Below are 13,319 nucleotides of genomic sequence, written 5' to 3' on the forward strand. Positions count from 1 at the left end.
TAAAAACATTCAATGAGGTAGCCTCAACTGCTTCACTGGGCAGGGAATTCCACAGATTCACAACACTTTGTGTGAAGAAGTTCCTCCTCAACTCAGTCCTAAATCTGCTTCCCCTTATTTTGAGGCTATGCTCCCTAGTTCTAGTTTCACCCGCCAGTGGAAACAACTTCTCTGCTTCTGTCTTATCTATTCCCTTCATAATCTTATATGTTTCTATAAGATCTCTAAAAGATCTCCCCTCATTCTTCTAAATTCCAATGAGTATAGCCATATAGCTGAAGGTAATTGATCTGCTGCATGACGGTCTCAGGGTTGGTGGCCAGGGTGCAACACCAATGGTGCAACTTCACCAATGACAACTGACCATGGCACGTGCCTGCCTTGTCATTTTATTATAGGAATTCTTTGGTATCACAGTGGTCAGAAAGATATAATAGTCTATCTCCTTCCATCCCAGCATTTAATATGATCTCAATTATTATTCTATCAAACACCTAAGTGACATCCATCTAATCTTCTCTAAGCACCCTGCTCCTCTGGGTCAGAAGGTTGTGGTCCCACTCCAGAGAGTTGAGCATATAATATTAGCTGACTGTACTGAGTGATTGCTGTACTGTGGCTGTACCGTGGCTGTACCGTGGCTGTACCGTGGCTGTACAGTGGCTGTACCGTGGCTGTACAGTGGCTGTACCGTGGCTGTACCGTGGCTGTACCGTGGCTGTACTGTGGCTGTACCGTGGCTGTACCGTGGCTGTACTGTGGCTGTATGATTTCTTCTGGATGCAACATTAAAATGAGGCTCCATTTCACCTCCCCGGATGGTGTAAAAATCCCATGGCTATATTTTAACGAAGAACAGGGGAATTGTTCCCTCTGTACTAGTCAATGGTTAGGCCTCAACCAACATCACTGTTTACGGTACCTTGCTATTTGAAACTTGGCCACCGCGTTTCTTACATTCCAACAGTCAACACATATCAAAAGTGATTCGCTGACTGTATTGAATTTTGCAGCATCCTGAGGTTATGAAAGATGATGTAGAAATACAAGCCTGGTTCTCTACCCACTTGTAACAGGCAATCTGATCTATCAGGCACTAATCTTCTCCAATGTTACTTACAGCAATGCCATCTTCCATTGTCTTTTCAGTGACATTAGGTGGGCCAATTGCAGTTGAATTGTCAGAGGTCGCACCGAAGATATCCACAATCTGGTCATATGCACCTGGAAGTGAGAGACATATCAAACATTTCAATGTTTTATTACCTGCTTTGGCCAACTGACAAAGTCTGCTAAGGTCTTAGTATGCTTATAAGAACATTATAAAATTTTCCCTGGAGTACAAATTATTATCCAATGTCAACCGGCTTTAATGGTTTCCTTACAATATCTCCATGAGGTCTTTCTATATTCTCTGGATCCATTTCAGCCTCATCAATCCTTCCCATTAGCTCTGAGCACCCCTTCCACTGCACATTACTAAGTCTACCACTATCACTACTCCGTACTGCCCCGTTAATCCATAGCCCATCATTTGGCCACGAGTGACAATAGAGGTATCAAGAAGCTTTATTTAAAACAATCCTTCCTGTAAAAGTACTTAACAAAATCACATTATTTTCTAAATAAATTCAATGGGTGCTAACTTCCGACTCTTCACACTGGTGGGATCTTCAGATCTCACTGACAACTCCATTACGCCTTTCCTGGCAGCATGAGGTGGAATCAATGGGAAATCCCATTGACAGTAGTGGGATTGAATGGGATCAGAAGATCTCTGCCGCCGGCCAACAGCGCACTGCGTCCCGTCGCCAAGTAAACCGCCATGGGGAGGCCGGAGAATCCCGGCATAAATTTAATTATATGGAACTTTATAGAATTTACAGCACAGAAGAAGGCCATTCAGTCCCAATGGTTCATGCTGGCATTTATGTTCCAAAGAAGACGCCTGCCACCCTGTTTCATCTAACTCCATCAGTCTATCCTTCTATTGCTTTCTCCATCAGTTACTTATCTAGTTTCCCCTTAAATGCATTAAATTACATTTAATAAGATCCCTGTAAAGTTTTCATTCCTTTAATTATATTCTATGTTGTCAGAAATATAAAACTGAGATAAATAGATCAGGGAACTTGAACAAAGTCTGACAGCAAAATAGCCCATCACGTCAGCAATGAGATCAGACATCACGACCGGAATTTCACCGGCACGCCTGCCCCGGAATTGGGGTGGGCGAGGCTCGCAGAACGTCATTCCCCATTGGTCTCGGGCGGGATCTTACAAGCCTCGGGTGGAGGAGGCGGTAAAATTCCAGCACACGTCAATGGAATACAAAACATTTCCTGAATAGATTCATTATAATTTACAATTCCTTCCTTACATAGGGCCAGATTTTCATAAAATTGTACCAACTCTGGAGGCCTTTCAAAATGGATGTGGAAGTCTTACCCTACTCCCTGACAGCAGCGGGAAGTGGGTGGGGCATGGCATGAATCACACAGGCGGGAAACCCAAACTCAGAAGCACCATTTGAGATTAATGCTGAGTTCAAAAAGACACAACTTTTGCTGTTCCAAGAGTCTTAACCCGCAATCACTAATTTATGTCGGAGTCACAAACACGCTCGACAGGTGGATAAGATCTGTTTAAGTGTCATCATCTGAAGTTATTTAAATCCCCAGCCCTTTAACAATGAAAAGAACAGGCTGCAGCTTTCAGTCAGAGTGAAAAGACACCGGCCAGAAATCCCATTGACAGAGACAAGGCCAGAAGATCCCACCACCGACAAGTGTCACGCTTACTCTGAATGACTCAATTTACCATATACATTTTGGACTCCATTGCTATGTTTGTCTTAATAGGGTGTAATAAAGATGTACTGAATTGATTCCTGGACGCAACACCAGATTAAAGTCCAACAGGTTTATTGGGTAGCACGAGCTTTCGGAACGCTGCTCCTTCATCAGGGCTCACCTGATAAAGGAGCAGCGCTCCAAAAGCTCATGTTACCCAATAAACCTGTTGGACTTTAACCTGGTGTTGTGAGACTTCTTACTGTGCCCACCCCAGTCCAACGCCAGCATTTCCACATCATTGATTCCTAGAATAAGAGGGCTAATTTATGAGGAGAGATTGAATAGATCCTACGTTCTCTAGAGTTTAGTAAAATGAATCATTGAAATGTATAACATTTTTAAAGGGCTTGACAGGGTAGATGCTATCAGATGTTTCACTTGGTGATAGTCCGGAGCTAGTTAGCGGTCATTGCCAGAATTTTACCACCACGCCTGCCCTGGAATCGGGGCGGGCATGGCTCGCAGAATGAAATTCTCCATTGGCCTCAGGCAGGATTTTACGAGCCTTCCCCGAGTGAGGTTGTAAAATACCGACCATTGTCTCAGCCACTTGGAACTGAGATGAGGAAAAATATCTTCACTCAAAGGGTTGTGAATGTTTGGAATTCTCTACCCTAATGGTTGTGGAAAGTCAGTCACTGATTGCATTCAAGGCTGAGATCAATAGTCTTGGGTACTAAGAGAATCAAGAAATATGGAGATAAAGCAGGAGAGTAAAAAAAGGTGTTCAGCCAGTATCTTTTTGAATTATAGGGTGATCTCAAGGGGTCATTTTTGCTATTGTTTCTAATGTTCTTATAACAGAACACCTTAGAAAATACTAAAACTAATTTCTCTGCAATCAGAAGTTTTTATTTTATTTTATCCATTTTTTGTGCTCATGAACAGAAGGATTGTTAATTCCAGCAACAAGGACACACAGGTCAGGTGTAGAATGATTAGATATAAAATAAGACTGTTCTGAGAAAGATGAAATTTCATACAGCAGTCACCCTGCGACCACTTTGAATCAAGTTACTAATTTATGTCTATAATAGCATCAAATTACAGGCAGCGTTGTGCTGTGTGATCATCTCTATTGAGATTTTCCAGAAGTTTGTCAAGTACACTGATCGCATAGATATTTTTGCTCTAGTTTATGTCTTACAATAAATAGGAAAACATTGCATGTTGCATTACTTACCATAAAATTCAGGATCTGTGATCGGTTCATTGCCTAGATTTCAAGAAGTGCAGAATCAGGCACAAATATTTTAGAACCACAGATTTGTCATTTTGTTCATCAATCTTCAGAAATTTAATACAAAGGAAAAATAATGGACCATCTTTCTAATCACATCTCTGCCCCCCTGAAACTATCCTGGGAATTATGAGGCTTCCCAATGAGGCATCATTGAGCTTCCAACTACAATAGGCTTTAGTATTGTAGTGTGATCCAGCGGGAGAGGGCTCACCTCACTCTCCTTAGTGACCACACATATCTTTCATTCTTGAGGGTGTCTCTCTTTTTAGTTATTCTTTTACTTATATATCATTAAAAACCTTTACCCTTTTATGTAACCGGCCAACCTATTCTCATACTATCCCTTTTTGCCCGATGGAATATATTCACAATACAGTTGGACTCAAAGATTTCCCACTACTGATCCAATTTGTTTTCCACCTTTACTGATGAATTAATTTGGATAAAATCCCTTCTTATCGCTCTGGACTTTACCCTTTACTATTCCAACAGCCTGATTTTTGATTCTTCATAGTTCTATTTTCTTACATTGAACCCAACTCAGTTGTGACCACTTTCTCCTGCTCTCATATCAGTTATTTGGTCTACATTTCTTAGAAGTATGTATTTTCTTGTTGGACTAGAGGCTTACTCTTCTAGGAAGCAGTCTGGATAAATTTTAAAAAGTGTTCCCTACTTTGATCCCATGCATTACTGTATTTCAGTCCACCCTGGGACAGTTCAAAATATTGCCCTGTTGTTTTTGCACAATCTCTTTCAACAGTCTGCTTATTAACACCTCGGAAGTCTTCATTGTTTGGTGCACTGCAATGGACACGGAAAACGTAATTATCTCTTATTCTAGTTCTTAACGCTATCCATATGGATTTTATCTTAACACAATCCCCAGAATCCTGCAGTAAAATTCTCTCTTGCTACTGTCATCCCTCATGTCTGCGTGGGTTTCCTCCGGGTGCTCTGGTTTCCTCCCAAAGTCCAAAGATGTCAGGTTAGGTGCCTTGGCCATGCTAAATTGCCCCTTAGTGTCCCAGGATGCATAGGTTAGAGGGATTAGTGAAGTAAATATGTGGGATTACGGGGATAGGTCCTGGGTGGGATTGTTGTCAGTGCAGACTCAATGGGCTGAATGGCCTCCTTCTGCACTGTAGGGTTTCTATGGTTCTACCTTATCACTTCTGAAAACCTTATTACCAGATGTCCCTTCCGATCCTAATTCATGCCTTTATTTTACCTATTTCATTGTATAGATCTATGTTATCAATGTTTGGTTGAAAATTTAAAAATAACAATTATCGTGGGAAAATGGACAAAAACCAACAGTTTCACACAGAAATAATTTTCCAATGGGGCAAATACATTGAAATCCTGAAAAGTAAGGATCTGTGACTAATTAGAATTCAAGATAATATCTGGATTTGTTTCAAAATGGCAGGTTCACTGGGAACTCAGTGCCTGGAAATGTTCAAAAACCTCAAGTTTCTAAATTCGGGATTAATAATATACAATCATCTGTCTCTCCTTATGTGATGTGAGCTGAGTCATGAGTTGCAGCACCCCTCATGCTGCCTCTTTATCAGCTGCAAAAGTAAGATCGCACGTTTAAAATATTTATCCAATGCTTTTAAATCATTAGGTCATTCTCCAAAGCAGGAACAACAATTATGACTCGCAGATGTGATCAGAAAACATTGAGTATGTACTACGGGCAGATGGTTTATCAATTTCAGAGTAATATAATACATTCCAGACATCATTTCCACAAGGTGCAATTTTATGGGAATCATCCCAATGATGTGTGGCACTGAAAGTAACACTACTGGGCGACCCTGAAACTGAAAAGTGAAAATACTGACACAACTAATAGGCCATCAGCTTGAAAACACACAGGATGAAAATTAATAAAATTTAAGAAGGGAATAATAGGATTGTATGAAATGTTAAAGTGCTACCAGAGTTGCTGTAAACAAAAATGAAATAGCAGTAATATGAAATATTAAACGTAAATCAAAACGAAATGGACAACAAAAGGAAAAATGTAACTAGTTTCTCAAAAGAGGGCAAGATGTATTGGAAAAAGAGATTTATAAAAAATAGATTAAAAATACCATATAAATGATTACATCATTACTCAGTACACATAGCCATGTTTATCTGTCAAAGAACCGTACATACCACTATATTATTTCCTTCTTAATGGGAAGGGATGGAATATTGTAAAATTGTTTTCAGAGTTATTGCAGTAAACTTTCTTCAGTGAGGAAAGAATGTAGTCTTGGAAAGTGATATCCATGTACCAAGAATGTGTCTCATGTGTGAAGTACATAGTTCAACCTGGGCAATCATTCTACACATTCGTTCAAAAAGGTTGCAAAGTGTCTGAATTTAAGCCTTTGCATTAACAAAATATGGTTTATTTTATTTAATACTTAACTAGCGGAGAGAACTAGAACCATAGAAAATTACAGTTCAGAAACAGGCCTTTTGGCCCTTCTTGTCTGTGCCGAACCATTTTTTGCCTAGTCCCACTGACCTGCACTTGGACCACATCCCTCCAAACCCCCCTCATCCATGAACCTGTCCAGGTTTTTCTTAAATGATAAAAGTGACTCCGCTTTTACCACTTTATCTGGCAGCTCATTCCACACTCCCAACACTCTCTGCGTGAAGAAGCCCCCCCTAATATTCCCTTTAAACTTTTCTCCTTTCACCCTTAACCCATGCCCTCTGGTTTTTTTCTCCCCTAGCCTCAGCGGAAAAAGCCTGCTTGCATTCACTCTATCTATACCCATCAAAATCTTATACACCTCTATCAAATCTCCCTTCATTCTTCTACGCTCCAGGGAATAAAGTCCCAACCTATTCAATCCCTCTCTGTAACTCAGCTTCTCAAGTCCTGGCAACATCCTTGTGAACCTTCTCTGCACTCTTTCAACCTTATTTACATCCTTCCTGTAACTAGGTAACCAAAACTGTACACAATACTCTAAATTCGGCCTCACCAATGCCTTATATAACCTTACCATAACACTCCAACTTTTATACTCGATACTCCGATTTATAAAGGCCAATGTACCAATGGCACTCTTTACGACCCTATCCACCTGTGACGTCACTTTTAGCGAATTCTGTACCTGTATTCCCAGACCCTCTGTTCAACTGCACTCTTCAGAGTTCTACCATTTATCTTGTACGTTCTACTTTGGTTCGTCCTTCCAAAGTGCAATATCTCACATTTGTCTGCGTTAAATTCCATTTGCCATTTTTCAGCTCATTTTTCTAGTTGGTCCAAATCCCTCTGCAAGCTTTGAAAACCTTCCTCACTGTCCACTACACCTCCAATCTTTGTATCATCAGCAAACTTGCTGATCCAATTGACCACATTATCATCCAGATCATTGATATAGATGACAAACAACAATGGACCCGACACCGATCCCTGCGGCACACCACTAGTCACAGGCCTCCACTCAGAGAAGCCTGTGCTGTAAAAAAAACTGTACTGTCAATGATTGTAAAATCTGTTTCATGATGCCCTGCCCACAAACAATTCTAATTTGTGACATATTTGTTCAAAGTACACTTACCAAAAGCTGAATGTTTAATTCTTGATGCCAATAGTTGTGAGAAGTCAATGGAACAGAATATTAGGAAGGGTGCACAATCAGCAGCAGATGTGATCCCATCTGTGCTACATCTCCACCCAAGGCAAATTTTACCCCAATGATTTTTTTTTAAATTAAGTGCACGAACCAAGTCAGTTTTACATTTTTACGTTATGTTTAATTTCTGCCTTCACAGAATCCGAGTCAGAATAAAACCTCTTATTTTGATGTGATGCACAAAGTTTCACAACCAAACCTTTGGCTTAGCTATCATCCAAAAGTACACTAAACGTTTATGGGATGATCCTTGCCATTCTGATCTATATCTATCATATGAAACAGATCTCTGCAACTGACTGAATTCTTGTGTTATTGCCATTTATGTAGATGAGATTGGTATGGTAATGAGACTGGTGAAGATATCTAATTAACAATTCACTTTGAAACTGATACCAAAACCTTGCTCCCGTTCACGCTAGCAGGATCTTATGGTCCTGCCGACAACACATGCCCGTCACAGGTTTCCCAATGGTGGGGGATGCATTCAACGCGAAACCCCGTTGACAACAGTGGTACAATAAGATCCCGTCACCAGAGAGTGCGCGCGCCTCCTGTCACCACGAAACAGGCCGCAGAGTGGGAGAAAAATCCCGCCCTGAATTTTTAAAAAAATAGAATGATAACAAAATAAAGTGGCAATAATAACAACCAACAATAAGAAAATACCCACCTGAACCAGGAGGATGGTGCATGAAGTGAGCGTATACTGTGCCCTTATCCTGCCCTAAATCATTATAAATGTATAGGGTGTAATTCCCATTGTTCAGATGGGTCGGATTGTCCAGCTGCAGGCAACCGTGTTGCTCGCTGATATTCTCCTCATGAATTTGTGTCAGTATAAAATCGGTCTCATTCAGAGGATAATTATTGTGATACCACTGAATTTTGGGTGGCGGGTTGCCTGTTACACTGAAAGGAATGCACCAACGGTGATCTGGGATTGCCTCACCCAACAATATTATCCGAGGAGGAACTAGAGAGAAAAGCAAATGATGTTAAATTAAACCCAATGTTACATAGAATGTGATGAAGGTTGTATCAATAATACACGGTTACCAAATATATGTGAACGTAATCCCTCAGGAATTAGGCACAAAAAACACTCAAATAAGCCCTTGTCCATCATTCATCCCTCCATTTGAGGACTTTCAACCACTTCACCTTGCTATCTGGAAGTTCCTCCCTAAAGGATTGCACCCAACCACCTCTCTCTGACCCTTTAATAACCTTCTCAAATCCCATCTTTAAGACCAAGCTTTCAGCCACTCCTTTTAATTTCTCCCTTCATGATTTGGCATCCATGACTTTATTGACCTCTATAGGTGAAGTGCTTTGTCAATGTTTTAAAAAATAAATAAATACATGATCTAACTACAACTTTTACACCTCACAAAGTGCAGTGTTTAATACTTCCACTGACCAGATTAGGTCATTGAACCCCTTGAGGTACAGCCTTCACTGGCCAGATTATGGACAGGGAGCAAAATTATTTTGCCCAGCTCTGTTTATAGGAGTGCAGCAAAGCTGGCACTAGTGACCTCCTGCCTCGACCCTGCTGGAGTATTTAATGTCAGAGCAGGATTAAATAGCACTGGCAGGTGCTATGCCATGATCTATTGTCTCTTGGGGATCAACCAGAGGAATGAGGAAGGAAAAGTAGCTGCTTGTTGATGCGCTGGAACTATCAGCAAAGAACTTTCTTTAGCTACTCAATCAGACCCTTTTAGAAGGGGACAGAAAATACAAATGGAACCAGCATTTTGATTGGGGGCCAGGCCAGAGCCAGGTCTACAATCACAGCTGGGCACTTTTCTACCACAAAAGTCGATACAATAGACTTAATCTGTCTCTTTAAACTTACAGGTTGTTTACTACTTCTAACAATGACATAATTCAAGTGATATCTGGGCATTTTTTCTTTGATTCATCGTCATTAATGGCACTGTGTCACAATGGATGGAGTTTAGAGGAGCCCGCTGGAGTGGGCAAGATGGTGGACCTGGAAAATCACACGGGAGGCATTAATTCCATGGTAAGACGGCACTAATGTGGGAAAGTCACCCACCAGTGGAGGGAAGACAGTTAGGTGGAACTGCCAGTACCGGAGATCTGCAATCCTCTGATTGGCCAGGAGTTCTCAGGGTGGGATTTCCACCCTACTCGGGGTTTAATTGCATGGGAAGCCTGCACTGTCCAGGTAAATGCCTGATTACCTCATAATTATCATAGAATCATAGAAACCCTACAGTGCAGAAAGAGGCCATTTGGCCCATCGAGTCTGTACCGACCACAATCCCACCCAGGCCCTACCCCCATATTCACCCACTAATCCCTCTAACCTGCGCATCTCAGGACACTAAGGGGCAATTTTTTTAGCACGGCCAATCAACCTAACCCACACATCTTTGGACTGTGAGAGGAAACCGGAGCAGCCGGAGGAAACCCACGCAGACACGAGGAGAATGTGCAAACTCCACACAGACAGTGACCCGAGCCATCAGATTACATCAGATGACTGAAGAAAAGCAGGACCAGGTACACAATGATTCTGCAACTTGTGGGCAAGAGACCCCCAGCACCAACACTGAATTCCACCCAATGTTTTTTGTTCAGCAGAGTGTAAAACATTGCGAAACAGCAACCGATTAAATAATTGCAGGCTAGGTGATTTGAAAATTTGATTTTCTTTTTGATTCTTCACCCACATTAGATTCTGTCTAAGCTGATCATGGCCATGTCGTTGGTGTAAATGTATGAAATAAAAGTACAAAGATAAAATGTGACAGAAATACTGTGCATACTCACAGAGAACAGTTAGATTGACAACGACCTTCGATTCCCCCACAATATTCTCTGCTGTGCAGACAAGTTGCTGTCCATTGTCATCACCAGAAATGTTGTTGAGCTTTAATATTACTGGTGGTCTGGAAGTTTCTGCTGACTATGAGGAGAAATAACATGATGTCATTCACTGGACTATCATCATAGAAATCATAGAAACCCTACAGTACAGAAAGAGGCCATTCAGCCCATCGAGTCTGCACCGACCACAATCCCACCCAGGCCCTACCCCCCATATCCCGACATCTTTTACCCGCTAATCCCTCTAATCTACACATCCCAGGACACTAAGGGGCAATTTTAGCATTGCCAATCAACCTAACCCGCACATCTTTGGACTGTGGGAGGAAACCGGAGCACCCGGAGGAAACCCACGCAGACACGAGGAGAATGTGCAAACTCCACACAGACAGTGACCCAAGCCGGGAATCGAACCCAGGACCCTGGAGCTGTGAAGCAGCTGTGCTACTGTGCTACTGTGCCACCTGCTATATTAAGACTATATTAAGCCTTTTATACCAATAGCTTCTCATTCCAACTAGTGTGCAGTTTATCCATTACTAACAGCTGCCCATGAAAGAAGTGAGCTGCATGCCTGGGTCATGACTTTCCATTGGCCATTGGTGCAGACATACTAGTTCACCTTCCAACTCTGTGCCTATAAAACTGTACCCAGCAAATGACCTTTGTAGCATGGCGTACAGAAACACGTACTTTTTGAGACTATTAAAACAAAGTAGATTAGTTTAAAATAGAGATCACAGTGTGCCTTATATATATCAAAGGTATCGCAATGTGCCTCACATATATTATACGAAGGTGTTGTCTGCATAAGAACATATATAATCATTTTTGAACAAGCATTATAGATTTAAACTGTATTTTTGTATTTTGTGAGCTTTGGCCAACAAGCAATTATCCCTTGGCATAATGGGAAATAAGTTTAATTAGACAGACCACATTCTTTTGGAACAAGGAAGCATAGGGCATATACCCTATTATCAGGGGCAGACCAGACAGCTAGCAGCTACCAAGGTTCTTGAAATGAATAGAAGGACCAGCTTCTAGCTGCAATGAAAAGATAGATATATTCAGCCTCCACTGATAAAAGGACAGAAAACAGACAAGAAAGATGACTCCCTTCTCGATTCCGGGACTGCTGGTGTTAGGAGTGACTCTTGAATCTACCAGATTTGCGTATGTAAGGTTACTAGGCAATGGGGGGGGGGGGGAAGAACCGCTAGATTAGGTTGACCAATTAATTTCTAATTCTGCTATTGGCCAAAGTAAATAAAGTGTATGAATGTAATTGGACCGTCCAGCTTGGGTGACAGGTGGGACGGGAGGATCGAATCTTCAGAAATGTATATCTGTTGTGCTCATGTGACGTAACGTCAGAGAGAGGCTAGAATCCTCTGACCATCTCTCTCCCGATGTGTGTTGGTCAAATAAAGAATATCTTTAACTGCATACTGTCTTTCACAAGTCTTTGTGGTAACTATGATCAGCTGAATACAAGGCGCCCCCAGAGGGGCACTCCGAGAAAATCCCCTTACAACCTTATTTTCAGCAGGGAAGCACTTATAGAACAGAGAAGCCGAGAGGAAAGAAATAGCAGATAAAGAATTCCAAATGAGAACGCCACAGAACATAGATGCTTGTCTGGTTAATGACACATGTGGGGAGGCAATGGCATAAAGATATTATTGCTAGACTATTACCTCAGAAACTCAATCAATGTTCTGGGGACTTGGGTTCGAATTCCATCACGGCAGATAGTGGAATTTGAATTCAATAAAGAATATCTGGAATTAAGAATCTACTAAATTCACTAAAGTCCTTTAGGGAAAGAAATCTACTGTTCTTATCTGGTCTGGCCTACATGTGACTCCAGAGCCACAGCAATGTGGTTGACTTTCAACTGACGTCGGGCAACTAGGGATGGGCAATAAATACTGGCCAGCCAGTGACACCCATGTCCCAGGAATGAATAAAAAGAATTTCCCACCGTTAGCCCAATGCTCACCATTTATTTCTTATTCTTAGCAAAACATATTAAAATGGTGAGTTGTGTTAGAAATGCTGAATTCTGAGAACATCACAGTCAAACCTGATAAGTCGAATAGAGGATGTGTTCTTGCCAGTCCATAGTGGGAATTGGATGGCCTACAGCAGTACACCGAATTGCAACTTCTCCCCCTTCAACCACGGTAACATTGGTAATGTTTACAGAGGCCTTAGGCAATTCTGAAATAAAGAAAGGGGAAATTTATGAAAAATACTTCATAGACAATCGCATCTATGCGAATGACTTTAGATGTAGAATGATATAATAATCTAGGACAAAAGGAGGCCACATAGCTCTTTGAAAGGGCTACCCTATTAATTCCAAAACTTGAAATACTCAGCCTGTAAAGCAAAACATTTGTGGAAAGTGAAACAGTCAACATTTCAGGTCAATAGAATTTCATTGTTTAACTTTCTCCAGATTACTCATGCCTCATTAGCAGTGTTAGGGGAATTAACAGGGAAAATATGTGAGGTTACAGGGATAGGATCTGGGTGGGATTGTTGTTGGTGCAAGCTTGATGGGCAGAATGGCCTCCTTCTGCACTGTAGGGATTCTATGATTCTATGGTCCCAATGAGTAACTGGTTCTTCGTTGTTGAATGAGTAAGAATCTTAGTCGCATGAAAAGCATTGATGCCACCTGACAAA

The 13,319-nt window shown here is 41.3% G+C and overlaps 1 protein-coding gene across 1 annotated transcript in view; it reads right to left on the minus strand.

The window, feature by feature from the left end:
• The window catches only part of ntrk2a (neurotrophic tyrosine kinase, receptor, type 2a), a 195,497-nt gene that overhangs the window by 138,294 nt on the left and 43,884 nt on the right, over nt 1-13,319 (minus strand). Inside the window, exons 6-10 of the mRNA XM_078214460.1 lie at nt 12,712-12,848; nt 10,566-10,701; nt 8,431-8,733; nt 4,039-4,071; nt 1,121-1,224 (exon numbers count right to left, since the gene is read on the minus strand). Of these exons, the coding sequence (XP_078070586.1) occupies nt 1,121-1,224; nt 4,039-4,071; nt 8,431-8,733; nt 10,566-10,701; nt 12,712-12,848 (713 nt within the window). The remainder of the gene's footprint in view (nt 1-1,120; nt 1,225-4,038; nt 4,072-8,430; nt 8,734-10,565; nt 10,702-12,711; nt 12,849-13,319) is intronic.

The sequence above is a fragment of the Mustelus asterias genome, chromosome 6, assembly GCF_964213995.1.
Source record: "Mustelus asterias chromosome 6, sMusAst1.hap1.1, whole genome shotgun sequence".
NCBI lineage: Eukaryota > Metazoa > Chordata > Chondrichthyes > Carcharhiniformes > Triakidae > Mustelus > Mustelus asterias.